Source organism: Strix uralensis, chromosome 3 (genome assembly GCF_047716275.1).
Source record: "Strix uralensis isolate ZFMK-TIS-50842 chromosome 3, bStrUra1, whole genome shotgun sequence".
NCBI lineage: Eukaryota > Metazoa > Chordata > Aves > Strigiformes > Strigidae > Strix > Strix uralensis.
Genome location: NC_133974.1, coordinates 66,456,350 through 66,475,566, shown reverse-complemented (window position 1 = coordinate 66,475,566; position 19,217 = coordinate 66,456,350). Strand labels below are relative to the sequence as shown.

At 43.3% G+C, this 19,217-nt stretch overlaps 1 protein-coding gene across 8 annotated transcripts in view; it reads left to right on the top strand.

Annotated features, from left to right (window-relative positions):
* Positions 1 to 19,217, top strand: part of NHSL1 (NHS like 1) — a 185,448-nt gene that overhangs the window by 69,994 nt on the left and 96,237 nt on the right. For 2 of the 8 annotated variants that reach the window (XM_074862652.1, XM_074862650.1), the window contains exon 1: positions 6,505 to 7,233. The exons of 2 other annotated variants lie outside the window; for them this stretch is intronic. In XM_074862652.1, the coding sequence (XP_074718753.1) occupies positions 7,029 to 7,233 (205 nt within the window). In that variant the 5' untranslated portion in view covers positions 6,505 to 7,028. Of the gene's footprint in view, positions 1 to 6,501; positions 7,234 to 19,217 lie in introns of those variants that run through there. 4 more of the 8 variants (XM_074862656.1, XM_074862654.1, XM_074862658.1 and 1 more) reach the window with 3 other exon arrangements.

Sequence of the window (19,217 nt, the reverse complement as noted above, 5' to 3'; positions counted from 1 at the left end):
GTTCTTTGTGGTTCTGTTATCTACAAAAACATTCAGATTAGTGTGTTAATTAGTTTATGTTAACCAGCAGAGGGCTTCCACCTCAAAGCAAACAGCCATATCCCTTCTGCAGTTTTCCTGGTATCCTCTTAATCAGAGAAATGGGGAGTAGAAAGACATTTATTTAGTTGTCTAGGGTACTTTCCTGCTGGCAGAATGGTCCTCAATTACATGTTAAGAAATGTTTTTTATACAGTTTGTTTTTAACTGGCTTCCACTTGTTGGTAGTACAGCTGTCAACATTTCCATAGGAAACTTGAATGATCCAGTAGAAGTTTCTCGGTGCTTCACCGAAACCTTGTATTTCTAAATTTGCAACATGTTGCAAAGTTTCATGTGCGTATTCAGGTATTAAAAGTGATTTGAGCCCCTTCTTAGTATAAACATAGCATATGCTGAGTAAAGTAGTAGGAAAGAGTACGTCGTTCTCACAATTTAGATCAAATCAATGCAAGTTGCATTTATAAAGTCTGAATTTGTTTAAACCCATGTATTCATTGCAGAGTGTTCAAGAGCAAAGAGTGATGTTCAAGAGCAAAGGTATGTGAAGTAGAGACAGGGTATTACAGAAGCACACAGCTTTCCTGGGACGTAGGAGCCTCCTGATGAGATGCAGCGGGTGGTTTCATTCGGAGCATCCTTGGTGTCAGCTGGGACAGCAGTTTGGAGTGGGTGGGTGCGCGGGGAGTAAGGGTCCGTGCAGTGCAGGAGTAACAGGGCACTGAACGCTGGCTGACTTCTGTAGCACCTCTTGAGTTTCTCTCCCAGACCCTGTAAGTGACTTCTCGTGTTGATCAGAAAACTGTTATTGATAACCTTTAGTGATTCAGTGAACAGACGAGTGCCTGGGGAAAAAACTAATCTCTTCTTCCGACAGAAAACTCACTCCCTCCTCAAAAATTCAATACTTAGTCAATTTTCACAGATTATCAACACTTGGGATGTGTTGGCTAGCAGTTGTGAGTGGAGTACTTCCCTGAAGCCTCAGCTTTGGAGGGGAGAGGGTTAAGAGATTTTAAGAAAGATTTTGTGTTATTAAAGCAGAGCCCTGCTGTTCAGGAGGACTGTGTGTAGGAATCGAGAGCTGTGAGAGCTTTAGCAGAGGTGTCTTAATTAGTGATTTGTCGTGCCCGAGTCAAAGAGCACTGAAATTGTTAATTACATTTTAAGCAGAGATAATAACAGCTTCCTACGAGCAAACTGCTAAAAGCTACGTCAGGTACAGATCACACTGTACGGCGTGTCACCGCAGCTGCCTCACACCCCTGGCGAACGCCGGTACCCCCCCCGCGCTGCCCGCGGCCCTCGCGGCCGGGCGCCTGGAGCCCTGCTGCCCCCTGCCGGCCCGCCCCGCCCGCCCCGCCGGTCCCGCCGCCCCGCCCGCCCCGGCCTCGGGGCAGCGATTCCCGCAGGCCCTGGCGAGGCACCTGGCAGCCACTCTTGCCGGTACTTGCGGTGCCCTTACGCTGCAGTGCTGGTGAGGAGGGCTGCCTCCCAAACACTCGGCGTCTGAATTCATCAAAGTCCTGTTAGAATCCCTTAGATTGTACGGCCACGTAAAACCTGCGTGCTGGGAGAGCAGATGTTATTCTACCAATAAATATAAGATGCTTTATTTGGAGAATAGTTATCGGCTGCCGTGAGGTAAAACTCGGCTGCGTACGGACAAAGCTGCAACTTGATGCAGTTCGAGCCCTCTCCTCCTGTATCCCTCAGAATATCCGTCGTGCTTTTACCCAGCAAAGCTCAGTAATTGAACCTGCTCCTTCAGTCAGTGCTTGCCTAACTCCTTGTGTACTTGGAAGCAGATTTTCTCTGAAATTTGGGGTTTGCCTCAGTTCTGGAATTATGCTGATTAAGAAAACCAAAGGCTTGCAAATATATTTGTACCCAGTTGAAGCAGGTAGGTCTTAACGCGCAGTTAACTTGTCTGCTCTCTTGGCATCAAACTATTTTAGAGAAAACCAGCATTTGCTTCTGGGCAGTTCAGGTGTTCACTTTGCCCCTCGTACAAATATCTTACTTTTTTGCTAATGACCAAATTGCGTGAGCGCTCTTGCTCGGTTCCTCCCGCACAGTCAGAGCGGTTTGGGTGGCTGGGCGGGGGTTATGTACCCTATGCACTGCTGGTGTTGGCAGGAGAACTAGGCCCAGGTTAGCTTAGTGCTTTATAGAAGCTGTGCCCCTGGTTTTATGAAATTTCCTTACCAAGGTAAGTACAGCCATTAAATCAGAGAAAATATTGCCTGCCCTGATGCAGTGAATTCTTCAAGGGTACAGAAGTTGAAGGGAGAGAGGCTGGTAGCAGGTGCATCATACAGACGTGTCCAAAAACTTTTATCCTCTATGGTTGTCTGCAGTCTGATTTTGCTTATTTTTTTTTTTATTTTTTTCTTTCATGGACCTAATAAAATTGGAAACGTGAATGGGATGTTTGAAGCAGTCCTACAGTGCAGAACTCCTCTTTTAGGTGTTCATTTATGGTATGGTATGTTTTTAAGTTGGAAAAAAACCCAAAGGGATAAAATAGGTAACAAAACAGGAAGGCAATTTTCATTTGTAATTAGGGCATTCGAAGGCTCTATAATGGTTGATAGAAGCAATTAACAGGCATTGCTTTTTGTGCAAGACGGGGCTTACTTAAGTAGGTCGCAAGGCTGGTAGCCAGGAGACCTACTTTCTTAGCTTTGCTGCTTATCTGTTCTGTGATCTTGTGCAAGCAACTTCATTTTTGATCCTTCTCCTTCTTTACTATTTTTTTCCCCTCTCAGGTCCATTCACACTGGAAGGGAAAGAGTTTCTCGCTATGTGCTCTGCACAAAAAGGGGACAAACTCTTAACTGGAAGTTTGAGGCCCTGTTGTAACCCCTGTTGTAATACCGAAACACTCTCCATAGCTGCCTTGCTGTAAATAAGCACGCAGGAATATGGATTACTTTGCAGACTTGCTATGTGGGCATTTTATAGGGTACCTGTGTAAGAACAGGCATGCTGTAGATAAAGATCTGTGACGGAGGTCGGATTCACAAGGTTTTGATACTTACTGAAATTCCTACGCATCACTGCCTGGAGATGATGAGCAGCGCTGGAGAGGTGACCATGTGTGGTGGATCCGGTGGTGTTGCGGCAGTTTCTGGGGTGGAGGGTCTCAGGGCAGCTGGGGCACCCCGTGCTCTTTGCTGGCAGCAGCGAGAGCTGCCTAGGGAAGGGTTGAGTCTTCAGGCAAGGTGTTTTCAATGGGCTTTTGATGGTGCTTAATCCAGATGGCTTTATGACTGGCTGGTGATGAGTTGTTACCACCTGAAGGAAAACACCCAGGAAGCCTGAGAGAGAGAGAGAGAGAGAGAGAGGTGTCCTTTCTGCTGTAGGAGCACAGGCTGCCCCAGGAAGCTGTACTTGTGAATCACCCTTGTTACTGTCTGGTTGAGTCATCAGAAATGATAGACTAGGAAATGTAGGAATTAAATTAACATCTGAATTGTGCCAAAAACCACAGCCCAACCAAAACCGGAGCACATCTGTGGGGTTTTGGGGTTGGTTTTTTTTCTTTCTGTTTTGTTGTTTTTTTTACACTGAACCCTCTTCCATGCAACAAATTTTTCGTTTGCTGGCCTTAGGGGAATGCAGTGGCTGTGAGCCATGAACGTGTGTTTGCTTAACAACTTTTAGAGAATTCTTCGACGATCAGGTTGTGATAGATGGTAAAAACCCTGACGGCATTGAGGCTCTGCATATTTGCTCTTGTTCACCTATAAAAATAAAAAAAAAAAGGGGGGTGGGAGGAACCAATTTAGCTTTCTACTTCAAACCTTGGGTTTCTTCTTCTGTTATTCCTTCATGGTTTTTTACTGAGATGGGCTTGTATTAGGTGAACCAAAAATAATGCCTTAATCTTTACATGTGTAACCTGGAAAATATGAAGCCTGTTTACTTGTATGATGACTTCATAAGGGAGAAAATAGTCAGGTTGGAAAATTAGCTAAGCTTATTAGAAGCATACCTTATTTCTCTTAAATGGCTTTGTAGAGTGTTTTACAAAATTAAATTTAATCTTCTAAAGTGTCAGATGCTAACATTTCCAACTCCTTTGCCTTGCGTTTGGCTACTGATTAAAGCATGGATTACCCTGCAATTCCACTGGTGTTAATGCCTCAATATACATTGTTTTTCAAACAGTAATCGCTATTTTCTCTTGATCTTGGGAAATTTACTTCTGATCCACACATGCAACAATGTGAGCTGATATTAAGCTTCTTGTCACCTACAAATAAAAAGTATTCTGTCGTAACGACAGTATCACGATGGATCTTTCCCTGCAATGAGATATAATAATACCAAACTGAGCAAAGCGTTGCACCACTTTGTATTTACAGTAACAGTGGAAATGTTATGGTCAGTCACCTGCAGCAATGTTCTTGCCCTTGTATCACCAAGTTGTGACTCAGAACCATGATATAAAGGCAGAGCTCCAGACAGGTCAGGAAAATGCCTAAAATCAGATTGCTGCCAAGACTCTGGGCAGGTCTCTGGGATTTACCCTGGCATTCTGGGCTAACCTGAAAGGGTTTCCTTCTTGTTGGTTTCTCTAATCTGTTTCTAAGTAGTACAGTGGCGAGATGATGACTGTGATTCTGCAGTTCCTAGCAGGGTTTTTGTACATCTGGCTTTGTATAATTTAGCCAGTAATAGCTGTGGTAGTTTACAGTTCTCTGCACTTTGCAGTACTGGCAATTCTAAATGTTTGCACTTTCTCAAAAGAAACAGTAAGTTGACTTAAAGCATGGTGTTTGATTCTTATATTAAATCCTGCCTACTTGAACATGGAGTGCCCCAAAATGTGTGTTTGGGTCTCTAGGGGTATGTCACCCCACATTCTCCAAATCTTCTTTTAAGCAAAAGGTCTAAAGAATAAAAACAAAGCAAATGCCCCAAACCCTACTCAAGTCTCTTGTCTCACCAGGTATAGGGGGTGGTGTCTTTTTAAGACAAAACCCTCCAAAATAGAAGGACTTTCTGACATGGTGAGAAAAGCAAATGCTAGCAGTATGTGCTCCCATTCGCACGCCCCCTCAGCCCCCCTCCCCAGCCCCACTGCACCACCACTGACTTTGGAAAGGGGTGGAAGAGCTGTGTATGTACATATGCATTACCTCGCCAGGCGAGCTCAATTTAAATGCGGCCTATTAAATTATTTACAGAAGACAGTTGGCCAACCCATTGTGCTGTGTTAGTAAGGAGCCAAAGGTCACTTTGGTGTGCCTGGTTGATTCATAGGGTAATCTGATACAGTACTTAGCTTTCTGCTTCCCAGTCAGTGGGTTAAACCTTATCCTCTTATTATGAGTCAGAGAACCATAAGTTTCAGAAAAAGCCAGAGCCTTTGTTTTTAATAGTTTTGAAGAGGCTGTGCAGCAGAATCCAGAGAGCTGCAAGAGCATCTGCCAGGGGGTCGAGGTGTGTTCTGCAATAGTGTAAATCTGACTGACAGCTTGGGAGCTGAAACACTGTACTCTTGTTTTCTTAAGCTGCTTTTCTTTTTGCTAACATCATCTGCAGCTATTAGGATGTTAAGGCATTAATGCTTTTTCTTCAGATAGGTGGCACTTTTTTCATTTTTCTTTTTTTTTTTCTTTCTGGGTTCCTTGCTACCAGCATCTCCTTGAGGATTCACTGAGCTGATTTTATTGGGCATCTCATACATTCAGGTCTATTCTTTCGCTGCGAGATACAAACTTGTGTGGTTTTGATCAACTTGCATCTTGGTGACAAATCCCATTAAAACCCATTGGGATGCCTTGGTACAGCCAACTTCTGCCTGCTTTAAAATGCTGCTTTTGCCTCTCCCCCTTCCAGGAGGCTTACTCCCTCCTGGAAGCAGCACTGGTCTTGGCATGCAGGGCAAGCTACTGGGTTGTGGCAGCTTTCAGTAGTGCCTGACTTTTAAAAACTTCATACCTTTCTCCAGCCACTAGTTTAAAGAGAAGGTGGCAGAACACAGCACAGCTGGGAGTGAAACCTGTTTTGTGAGCTGCAGTCACACCAGTGGGAGTCTGGTCGCTAAAAGTGTCTGCTCATGCACAGATTTTGTTTGTGTCTCTGCACTTACATTTTTATTTATTTATTTTTTAAATGTACCACCAGGTACAGGGGCACTAATGTTTGCAGCACACTCTGTTCCAGGTGCTTGTGGTGTTTACCAGCTCCAGAATTTTATTTTTCCTCTCTCCAAGTCTGCAGAGGTGCACAAGTGCTTTTGTATTTCTGCACGCAGGGTTCAGGAGTTTGTGCTGCCACCGAGCTGGCTGAGGAAAGGAGGAGTTTTGCTTCTGCGGTCGTGCTTTTAGGAGAGCGAGCCTATCGTATTTCACTCTAATCCTAAGCGATAGCCACGCAGTCTGTTTTATTGTTAGAAGAGCCTTTCCTGGAGCTCCTTCACCGGGCTTTTCACTAGGGGAGAGCAGGGCAGCCAGAATGAGGAGGCAGAAGTGTGGTCAGTCCATCGTCCCTCCTGAGCTGTGCCATGCTGGGGTGTGATCTCTGCCTGCTCTTCCTCGTCGTGGGGTGTTTTTGATGAGACAGAAGAGAGGACTGAATCGCATGGACACTCCTGGGGAGCGATGCCAGGGAGAAGAGTGGAGCTACAGTTTTTGCTGTTGAGTGGAGAATGGGGAAAACATGTGCCTTAGTGCTGTATTCTGCTCAGCCTTTGCATGCTTCTCTGAGCTGCTGCAAGGTGCCACTTTCTGCTGCTTTTCTCCCCTTTGTTTTCTTTGGCAGCTCCCTAAGTGCTGTATCAAAACAGCTTCAGGGGAGCTGCGCTGGCACAGTGACCTACCTCCACGCTGGTGCTGGTTTAAATGCAGCAAGAAGCCTGGACAGAAGTCGGATTGAAATTGTTTAGCTTCCCACAAAAAACACTGAGAAAGGGGACAGGAACAATTTCAGAAAGGTGTGTTTGGAACCGAGGCCAGTAGCTGGATTGAAAGAAAATGAAAAAGGAGTGTGTTTCGAGATCTTTCAAACTCAAACAAAACCCAGGCTCCCTCTCGCGTGCTGTAAGCTGGATAAATTTCTCCTCCTTGTCAAGGCAGACAAAGAGATTGTTTCGCAGTGATGGTGAACTCTCCTCCATGTGTGTGCAGCAGGTAGACGAGGATGATGAGAACTGGACCTACAGGAGCCAGCAGAGAAAAGGTGACTCGCTTTCTGTTTAACCCTTGTGATGGCTGCTGCCGTGTCAGCCCACGGTTCGTGCTGTTGTCCAGCTGCTCGGGTCCCGCTGGGAGCCGGGAGCCGCAGGTGGGGTAGGAGGAGGAGGACAGCACAAAAGCCTAGGCGCAGCACCACCTTGCCAAGTTTTTCCTGGGTTAAAACTGTGAAAGCTTATAGTAATCAACAGGGGAAACCTTTAATTTCCCATCTGGGCAACATAAAGGTACTGACTGTGTGGTGTCTAGGTTAAGTTTTGCTTATGTTTCTTGTAGCCCGTTGTCACTGGTGGCAGATCCTTTGGGCAGGTGCTGCAGGAGTCTCTCCTCTCTATGTGGTACCAAAGCCATTTTAAGATGCCACTTGTTCAGACAGGGTAGCTTTTTGGATGACTGCCTCATGATCCTGCGGGAAAATTTTAAGTGTATTTTGTTTTATGAGGGCAGATTGAGAAGAGGTCCCAGATGCAAAACAAAAGAGATGGTGGGATGGTGATGGGAATCGATCCACAGAGAGGAGGAAGGACATCTAGGATGTGAGATAGGCAGCTCTGAATGAACCCTTGAAATACTCAAACACGGAGTATATTTTATATGAGACTTTGAAAAAGTACTTCCATTTTTTGTGTTGGTTTTTTTTTGAATGGAGTTTGTCAGGTATTTACTCAAGCATACCTCATATTTACCATAAATCAAATTTCAGAAGTTTGCTCCTCTGAGACGGTGAGCTGCTGTTACCAGTGCATTTGCTAGCTGGCAGGCAGTGGGGGGCTGTGGGGGGTGTGTGGTTAAAAATACTTGATAAAGTGATTTGATTGTAATCTCTCTAGTGCTGCCAGAGCACTAGTTTGTTAATGGGAAGTGTAAGGTTGACTTTGTTCTGCTGTAAGGTCACCTTTGTAAGAGCAGGCAGGCTCTCCAAGGGCATTTGAACTTGAAAGGGATTTTTATTTCTTTTCATTTCTGCGAGAATAGCTATTTGTCCGGAATTTCAGTTCCGAGTCAGAATAAATTGTGGCTTTAGTAAATGGTTTGGATGCAGGAACACTAACACAGGATGTATGTGCTTGTGCTTCGCTCCCAGCACACTAGGAGACGATTTTAATCTGTCCTTTGAAGATTGTTTTTTAACCCCTTTTGCTGCTGAAAAACTTCTAAAAAGGGAGTTTGCATTGGCAACCAGTGGCTAATTTTTAGTTTTGAATGTTGACATGTTGATATTTTACAGCAATGTCAGATACATTTCTAACGCCTGTGGGATCTTATATGCTGTGGATCAGAACTGTGTAGTCCTGCTGCTGGTCGCTGTGTAACTTCCATAAAGTTTCTCATGCTGCCTTCCTTAGCCCACGCTCACGCCACAAGGCAGAGATGGGAAGAGGAGCTTTACTGATGGATTAATGGTGTATTAATTTTTCTGAGTGATTTACATAAAGAGCCCATTGTACAGGCTGGAGGGGGAGGGCAGAATTCCTCCTGTCATTGGGTAGCAAGCTATGAAAGCCTCCCTGCCTGCCTATAGTGGAGATGACAATATGTCATTTTTGAAAGGAAGGTGGCAGTAGGTATAGATTATGCAGGTCTTATTTCCCCTTTGCAGGGTACAATTTGACTTGACTTGTAAAATCTGCCTGGATCATAAATCTAACTGTGCACTTCTGTCTGACCGGGATCCTCTGCTTGGAGGGAGCTGACAAACTGGCAGGGCTTGCCAGGGCTGAAGGGAGTTTGGGTTATATACTGGGGCAGGAGAAACTTGTCATGGCTGCAAGTGTGTCACCCAGGGCTTCAAGTCAGACTTGCACAGTGTTGGAGCAGTTTGAGTATCGGTACCTGACTGAGTCATCATCTTGGATTTGTGTTCAAAGGCAAAACGTGTCATAAATGAATACTTGCGTTCTCAAATTAGCTTGCTCCATTGGACCGTTGTGTTACTGCTTGCCAGCCTTTGTAAAACTGAGGGCTCAAAACAATATTGTCTTTGGTGCTTGAGTTAACCGCATCGCTTAAAATTGACACAGACTATAAAGAAATGGGATGCACAGCAGGCTGGAAGGATGGCTAGTTTTATATAGAAAACTAAACTTTATTTTAAAGTAGCTGAAAAACCTAAAATTTCATCTATCAAAATAATTTTGCCTCCAGTTAGTCCTCAGGTGGATTGGTAAAAAAGGTGAGCCTGACAAATCTCGGGCTATCTTTCTACGATTTTTCACCTAACTGCATGTGTAAAGGCAGGAGTGTTAACAGAAGTGGGAAATGAAGGAATTGTTGTTTTTCTTTCTGAGCTGTTTCTCTTCCTGTCTTTTTAAACCTCTTATTCTTTTGCCGCTTCATTGCTCTTCCCGTCTCATATTGCATTCCCACGAGGCTGCTAGGTGACAGGCACAAGGCAGCATGTGTTGCATGGTATTTCACTAGCAAAGTGGCTAATCTGCATTGGCTGCAAACGGGAACTAGCAAATAGCAGCGAGCAGCGAGATTGGTTGGATTTGCGAGTTTCAAACGAGCAAGGAAGACAAAAAGTAAATGCTAACTAGGATCCGGGGGCACACCCTGATGTCCTGGGCAGCTGAGCTCTGTTTGTGTGGAAGTCAAATCGGGGGCTGCTCATTCGCTCTTCATTTTTAAAAGGCACACAGTAGTGCAGAGTGTTTTGGAACAGGTGGTGCTACTTAGACTTCACATCTGATAAAGCAGTTACTGAAAGAGACGGTAAAAGTTGATAATAAAATAAAGGTTTGTTTGAAACATTTCTTGCTCAGCCCTCTTCCTCCCCAGTCAGCCAAAGGACCTTTGAAATGAGAGCACACTAACTCCCATGTTTCTCTTCTTTAACCCGAATTTTTAGTTCAGATTTCTTACTTTTTGGGGTAGCAGAAGTTTCCTTTACTCTGGAGCATGTGTGAGGGTGAAATTATATTTTTTTATTCCTACGCATGCTCCAAGTGTCCTTTTTCTCTTGTGTAGGCACTCCTTATCCCTTTCTGTTACGGATGCTCCTGGAGGTTGCTCCAAGAGGAGAGGACAGGCCCGTGTGGCTGGAGGTGATCTGAATTCATCCAGCTTGTTAGGGACTGAGCCCGTGGAGCTGACCGTGCTTCATGCAGCTGTGTGTGGGGCGGTGGTACCCGGGCACTTTTGCCAAGGGGTGCTGCTGACTGGGGTTGCCCATCTCATGAAAGCCACCAGAGTGGCAGACGCCAGCCTTCTGGATCGTGTAGCTGCTCTGCTGTCACCTTGGTTAACAGAGCTGGCTTGTTCTGCTGAGCAGGGTCCTGTGGGTTCAAGAGGCAGCTTTGTGAGCACTCCGTAACTTCTGTGCATGAGGGATAACAGCCCGGTTTCCCTCACAGAAGATACCTGTGCAGTGACACCCACTGCTGGTACAGCTGCTTTGAAGAGGCAGGTGTAGGACCTGTCAGATTCTGATTTTTGTCCAAGGTTTTTGTTGGTAGACATTCTAGTTTTCATCTGCTTTGCTCCTCTAATGGCACGACTTGCTTCTGGTATGCTCAGTGGAAGCCCAGGGAACAGCTTGATTTTTTTTCAGTGCCTGAGCCTAAAATTCCCACCAGAAGTCAGGCTGGTTTGCTTACTCATGGTTCCTTGAAAACCGAGCAGGTCCTGGTTTGGAGGCTGTTCCCTGTGCCTTGATGCGTTTCTGTCTGTGCTGGAGGTGCAGCCGCAGGCGTGTGAAATGGGTGGCACGCTGCTCCTGCCCCCAGGTGTTTTCAGACTGAAGCTCAGAAGGTTTTTTCCTTTAAAAAACACATTGTGGAAAAAACACTGACACAGTTATTCTTTGAAACTGAAGCAAAGGTGCTTGTGTGCGTTGCAAAAGGTTTCTGACATGTGGAAGTATGTAACAGTCATTCATGTGAGCCTGTGCTGTTTACCGTGAGTATGACATAGCAAGTTAACTTGGAGTGGAGGTAACACGTGAGTCAGTTTATGGTACAGATCTCACCATATTTACTTTGACCTTGCAGAAAAGGAGATGAGTTACATTTCAGCATCAGAACATCTTACAGAGTTTTGCTGACTTCCCCCCCCCCCCCCCCCCCGCCTCACCTTTCTTCCTTCCCATCAGTTTTGAGGGTTGGAAGAGGAGAGCTTGTGACAGCAGCTCTGAGCAGTGCTGCCTTCATGGCTGATCTTGCTGATCTCCCCGCCATACTGGCAGGGATGCGGAGAAAGGAAAGATGTTTCTCTGAAGTGGTTAAATATGCCTGAGCCAGTGACCTTATTTATCTTATTATTTCCTTCCAATAGTGATCTTCAGGCCAGGTGTTGGAGAAGCACAATTAGCAGTCAGGGCTGGCTGCAGGTGGCGATGCATCAAAAGAACTGTTACCCAACGGGGAGGTTGACCCCCTCTTCCCTCAGCTCCTGTCTCTGCTTATTGCTCTGATTTTTTTTACCCACTGCCTCTGCAGCCTTTTTTATCACGAGAAAGTCAAAGGCCTTGCCTGCTTTTTACTGCAGACTGTACTACCTGGAAAACTTATTTGGAGTCTTTAGTCAGGGACTCTGTTCAAAAAGTGGCAGCCACTGGCTTTCTGCTGTCTGCTGGCCAAGTCTCAGCCCTTAATAATAAAAGTGTGTGGAATACCCATTTTTTTTTCTTGCAAAAACAGTCTAAATGCGAAACTTTCTTTTAATGCTTAAAGTCCTCTAAATTCAGAAGTAATACTTGTGGGCTTAGCCTTCCGTGTCCTTGTGACATGTCTGTTGGAGGTAATCTTGACATCCTGATGACAACTTTTACCAAACCTGTCAGTTAACTTCCTAACCACCCACTGCATATCACGGTTTGAGAATGTCACACTTACCAAGGGGTTAAATTTCCACAAACTTAACAATTAATTTCTTCTGTCACAGTAGCAATAATGGCATTGCCTTATTATGTCAGTAAAAGTGATGGTCTTTAGCTATGTCTATACTACCAGTGGTTGGTTTAAACATATATGGCCTAAGTTTGATACTATCAGATGAGTTTTTCTTCACATTCGAGAGGCAGAGTCTGTACTCAAGACCTTCAGTTTTTGTAATACTGAGGAGTTTGTATTTTCAGTGTTTCCCGTAAAAACTTCATGTAAGGATTTGCAACTCTTGACGTTGTCTAACCGCAGCATCAGAGCATCAGCTCGGACTTTTTCTAAAGTCAGAATGAATTTTTAATTTTTATTTTTAAGTCATGAACACAGTTCACAAGGGGGTTTCAGGGACAGCAATAATCACATTTTTTTAGTAATGAGATATAAAAGTACCAAGAACTAGTAAGTCCCCATAAGCAAGATTACTGAATCCAGACTTGCTGTTGCTATTTTAATGCAAAATCATTTAACAGGGCCTTTTTTCTGTATGTTTTTGCACAAGATCTCATGTTCAAGGGGGGAAAAAGTAATTTCAGTTACGACACAGATAAGGGCCCATAAACCCAAAGGGAACTGTTAGTGTTGTGGAAGCAGTAATATGTGATGGATTGTAGTGTTGGGGCGTGTGTGTCTGTGAAAAGGATTCTTGAAGCTTTGGGCAAGTCCATAAATAATCATTTATGGAAACCTCAAAAAGCATTTGTGTAAGAGACTGGAATAACTCCAAGACAAATATTATATGTTTTATATACCTTATTGTGGAAGACTTCTTTTTTTTAAAGAAACTAATGTTTTATAGACATGCAATTTTGTATATATGAGCAGACATATACAAGTCTAAGTATTTAAGTGGAAAAAATTATGGGAGATTTGATACAAAGGCCAATTTTCTGTCTTGTCATACACTTTTCCTTTTACATGTTGTAGGTCCTGTATGCAAAGATAAAATTGGATATAGTTATATGCATTTATAACAATTTGTCTCTATAGTCAAGTTTGTATCTTAGTATTTGTGGTTGAAGCTGTTGGATATTGTGCTTTTATGGAAGCAGTCCTCAGCTGGGAGGAGAGATACTACTTAAATTACTGAGGCATGTACTATTTGTCTTAGCATGTTTGTATCCTGGCACAGCAGAGGGTTCTGTAAAACTTTCATGTTATACAGTGACAATTGAAACCCTTCATGCTGGTAAAACAGCTGGAGACAGTAGAATGTCCTGTATTTAACTACAACTTGAAGTAGCAACTTTTGTATGGTTGCACATAAATGCAGATTTAATCAAAACTTTGCCTTCTTTCCCATGTCTTCTGGTAAATATTGCCACAGATGGGAATTTGAAAGTGGGTTTGCTAAGCAAAAAATTACATAAACAGATTAAGTTTAAATAAGAGATGTTGATATGTATCACACAATCATTTGTTCAGACCCACATCCCTACTTTTGCTTTATCAAAAAAACATGGATCCAGCCATCATTGCTATTCGTTCTATAAGATCCTTGCCAAATTTCAATCCTTTGCTATTTTTGTAGTACAAATAACTTTTATTTAAAAAAAGAAAATGTCCTTTCTCATCTGATCAAAATCTCTCAGGTGAAAATAGAAAGAAATAAAAATAACTTGCTATGACCTTAAACATTTGCTGCAGTCCTTCCCTTTTTCCCAGCTGCTATCCCAGTGTGTCCGTTCCTCTCCAGGAAGCAGTGATGGGGGAACTGCAGTCTGTGCTAAAGGACATTTCTGAATAGATTTTTTTTTTTTTTTTTTCAGACAGTTGTGGCTGGTTTCACTGTCTATATGCTGTCTACTCCAAGAGCCATAACCTCTCACTAATGTAAATTTACTGTGTTGAAGGGTCTTAATCCCTCAGGGGATTGTGGAATTTTTTTGTTATGATGAAGGAGTTGAAGGGAAGAGCATGCTTGTACGGTGTTACTGCAGGGAATCAACATGTTAGAGCTGCTGTCTCAGAAGTGTGCTTTTGTTAGGTGAAGGGGAATTTGAGAGCCATGAAGCTCCCTGGGTAGCTCCTCGGTTCCTTCTGGGCAGCTCTGTGCTGCTGTGAAGTGAGACCCTGACTGTTTTTACCTTCAGTAGTGCACCTCGAATCTCACTTGTAGGGTAGCTCCAGCAGGAGTTTTCTCGGCTGGTCGCTGTAGAAGACTACAGTCTTGGGACATGCAAACAAATTGGGTGGCACCTGACTTAACTGTGCTTTTCTGAAGTTACAAGGACATTGCAACCCAGCTTGTCTTGCAGTTTAGCTTGACTTGATGTTTGGATTAGCACCGCAGCTAGAGCAGCACACTTCACAGAATAGCGTGTCCTTTGCCAGAATAGCGTGTCCTTTGCTTGCTTCTTTGCTGCGATGAAGAAACCCACAGGGTGCTGTGATTGTCCTTCCGAGAGTGTATTGTTTTGACCTTTATGAATGGTTTCAAGTTCTATTTCATGATGTATATATACTTTTATACACTTTATATACTTTTTCTTGTTCCCAGGATACTTCTCGTTCCCTCCCAAGTCTGGCTAATCCTTAGGCTGAAAACTTGGGGCAAATGTTTCCCCCTCAGTAGAGGGTCAAAACCAATATCTACAAACTGATGTACTCTTAGCTCACTGTATTTTATGAAACAGGCTGGATGTTTTCCAGTGAGACATTGTAGGCGCTGTTTGAGCTGAAACAAGGCGCTGCATGTGCTTTCTATACGCTGCTCATCGAGTAAGAGAATACATGAAAATTTCTGTTCCCATGCAGTTGTTAGCCAACTGTTTTGTGAATTGTCCCCTAAAACTGAGGGGACCTTTGTCTCTGGCATGGTCATAGCTCACCATTCTGGCAGGACACTGCAAATATTGCAGCTACTTGTTTTTCTTCAATCTCCATTACAAATGAAAAGAAAGTGAAGTTAAAGGTTAAAAATGTGTTTTAAGGACTAAGGTTAAATGACTTTTGCAAGAGTGTAGTTAGCTTCTATTACAATATTTGGAACAATTAAAAAAGGGTGGATTTGACAGTTTGCAATTTAAACTGTGAAATACGTTTTCTTCTTGTCTTTTAGCTGCAGAATCTCAATAAAAATAAAGAAATTAAACTCTAGGTTTTCCATCCACCTGTTTTTTTTGCTGACGTTTACCTGTTAATTTATCTACTAGCCTTTTCTTCCCACTTGTAGGTAGAAACCTCTTTGTTTTCTTTTTCTGGCAAATTGAACTGGAAACTCTGCTATGCCCTTATGTGTAGCATTTTGTTCCAAAGCCTGAGCTGAAGTGGTCTGTTAAAATGTAAGGCTTAGGTGCTTATGATGTCTATGCAAGGTGCATGTATGTTAGACACATAAGAGTATGGCATACGTTTCATCCCAAGGAAAGGTAATTAATATGTACACCCTCTGCTCCTTCTGGAGCTTCCCTTAAATATATGGCATGGCAGCTTTGGCTTGGCACTTACCTCCTCAAAGCAGATGGATTCCGTGGACATTGAGTCTCAATGAACTTGCAGTGTACTGAAGGCAGTTATGAGCTGTGAATTAAATGCACCGAGACTGGTGTATCACTTGCCCATTTGCTCAAAATGAAAAGATGTGAGAAGTGCCTAGAAGGCTTTCGGTAAAGTTGCTCAGAAGTTGTCAAATCAAACACTGAAGCAGAGGGATTGAGAGGACTGTGTATTGCTTGAGCGTAGCTCATGGAGATGTTAAATAGAAGTTATCGCTGGTCGCAGTTTCTCCACAGTAACACAGGTCCATAATAAAAATGCAACGTGCATGTGTGTGTATGTATACTGGAAGGGAGGGGGCAGGCAGAGACATGACCCCTCTTCGCATTTCTCACACACACTGTGGGCCATGTCCATTAACCGTGATACAAGAAGCTGTGCTTGCCAGTTGGCAGCTCAGGTTTGACAGGGACAGCTGCTGGAGGGAGGCATGGCTTGGCCTCCACACTGCTTCTCCCGGGAATGGCACCTGCCTGCCGGGCACCACACGCCTGGGTGCACACAGCACGTCCTTGTTGGTCGGGTCCCACCAGACCCGCTCCCCTCGCCTCCTGCCTCTCTTTCCTTTTGCTTGCTTGCATGTGTGAATTTTCTTACTTCCCTGTGGCTTTGTTTTATTTTGCACATGCAGATGTTTGCTCCCTAATGCAGTGGGGATGCTCACGGTTTACTTATTTGGCTTAATACTCTGAATTAATACTTTGGCTTAATACTCTTGTAGGCATCTCGTTAGTGACTTGCTAATTAAAGAGGGACCTATGGAAAAAACGAGTCTCTTAATTTTGGTTCTGTCATTCATGCCTAATTTCAAATGCCTGACATAGAAACTAATGAATAGTGGAGGCTGTTGCGTTTTAGAAACTGAAATCTGTTTGTACTTGCTTGTAATTTCCATGGAGTCTTTTGTATCTGTTTTCCTCCCTTGTAGTCAAGACTGCTGAAGAGCTGATGAGTAAGGGTGACTGATTACAGCATACTGTACACTTACATGGAAACCTTCATTCAGGAGTTATTAACTCAATTTTATTAACTTTTAGTAATGCATGTAATGCCATATATGATAAATATGGCATTTTCATTTCAGAATGAAAATGAGGTAATTGTGACATGCAGTGGCAGAATTGGGTATGAAATTATACGTTTGACTTGTAGCCAACCTGACCAGCTTTTTCAGAGGTAGAAGACCCCCTGCGCTCAGCAGCACAACTCCTTCTACCGGGCTGCCAGCTGGCTATGATGGTGGAGCTGGACCAATGCTGAGGGGGCTGCAGCTCCCCCACAGTTTCCAGCAGATTGTGATTCAGCTGGGACTGTGGGGAAGGCAACAAATCTATTAATTTAATCAGGTCAAATGAGAACTCATTTTGTTCTCCCCGCTCTGTGCTGACACTTCACACACATGTGTCGGAGCCACAGTGAATAAGCAGTTGCGTTTCTACCCCAGGGATGAATGATGGCAGAAAACGCCTTGGGGCTGGCTTGGGTCTCTAGCGAGGAAAATGCCGGAACAGGTGGAGATTGAGGAATATTTCCCATTACAACACACAGGTGAAGCTGTAATAAGCTACAAACAGCTCTGTCACCCTGCTCTGCGCACAGTTACTGATGAGAGTGCTGGTTCTGTTTGCTACCCAGGGACAATGAATACCCAAGTGCCAGTTCTTGTCATTCATTTTCAAGGACTTGGATGTATTTTGGCCCATAGCTTTAAATCAAAAGAGAACTGCTTAAAGTGCTGCTGGTTTTAGCTCAGTATTTCAGTGAACTATTTATGGTCCCTTAGGAAAGCATTTTGATGATGTGAATGAAGACTGTTCCCCAGCTAGTACTGATGGTGTGCCTGCATGCTTGTACCCCTTAGGTCAGAAGAGAAACTGATTTTTCTGTTGGCTTCTTTTTATTTGTCTGGTGTGTGTTTCAGCCTTGGATAGTTTTTCAGTAAAAGACCATTGCTCTGTATTTGCTGACAATGTGCTGTAATTGTGCATATTTCAGGAACCAGCCTCCTTGTTAGGACGGTGCCTAATGGTACAGTTGTCTTTGGATGCCAGGATGATAATGGGGTAGTTCAGGTGTCCTTCCTGCTGCCCATGACTTTGATATTCCAGGTTACCCAAAGGCAGCCTCAGAGCATTCCTCAGCGGCTTGTTGGTACCAGTGCTGGTGAAATACTGATGGTGTCAGTCTGAAGGAGCAAGCCCATGTCAACCTGTGGTACACCTGTGGTGATTTTCTAGAGCGGTGCACAGGTGGCTGGACAAATGAAAGTGCCTGCGAGGGGCCTTTTGGTTTTGTTTTAATAGTAAACACTATCGGTAAAGCCCTGTTGCATCCATTAATCAAAGATAATTTGACACTCAGACCCTGCATAACAATCATTTTTTATTTAGGAGCAGGTCTTTTAGCAGCAGATTGAAATTATTGGATTGCCTGTTGTTTTTCCAGGCTTTTCTTCAGAATTTCTATTCCAGCCTCTCTTTAAATTTAGGACTGTTAGTGACTGTTTTGGTATAATTAGATTTTTCCTTGTCATGGTAAGCCTCTATGCACTTTGGTCCTCCCCGCACAAACAGGAATGCCCTCTTTGTTCGACTTCTGCAGCAAAGAAATTCCTGAATGAATTTGGACAAGTTGGTTACAGATTCCTTTCTTGACCTGCAGCAGCTCTTAAAAAGATTTTGCCCTCTCTGTGCCCTTTGTCTGAAGAGTAAGGCAAACAAAAGATAAGGCAAACTAATTCATGACTTCATTGTATTTGTTTTCTTTCTCACTTAAGGCAGAAGACAGCCCATTCCTAAAACAATTTATTTTATTAATTTTAATGCCAAGCACTTTGCACCTGCAGACATTGCTGGGTTTATTACAGAAGAACTTTTTGTTTGTAATAATCAGAAACCATAATTCAATTTAACAAACGCTGTGTGTAGTATCTACTTGAAGACTCCGCCAGTATAACTACAGCTAGGGTAGGAATAGAAATAAAGTTGTTTCATTGAAAACTGTCTTTCGGTGAAAAAAACCCAAACACATAGATAAAGGATTTTACATTGGCTCCTGAATTTACATATGACTAAAGTGGAACTATGTCCCTCCTTCAAGTAAGAGGTCAGTGCTTTGGGCTTAATTCTCTAAGAAAACAATTTCAAATGGTTTCAGAGGTTTTATTGGAAGAAGGTTGTTTTACAAATCAGTTTTAATTATGAGCAAATGTTTTTTTCAAATGTTTATATTGGTTTATATTCATCCCTGTTGCTTAAAAGTGCTTAAAATTATTTTTTTCTTCTTCATTTTAATATTCGGGAAATTCTTTTTTGCATGCCAGTCTTGAAAGGTGCGAATCTGGGAGTACATGAGTAGCTCTATATTCATTGTTTCACTGATAATTTGAGGTCCATTCACCACAAGTCACCTGCCTGCATTACTTTTTGCAGGACCGGACACATCCTTTGACCCCCTGCTATGGTGAATATTTATCAATTTGAGTTACTTGAATCGATCACAGGGTTATTCTAATTAATCACAGTGGATTCTCCTTTAAAGAACATACTTCCCAGCCTGATCATTTGAGTAAATTGCTTGTTTCATTATGTTT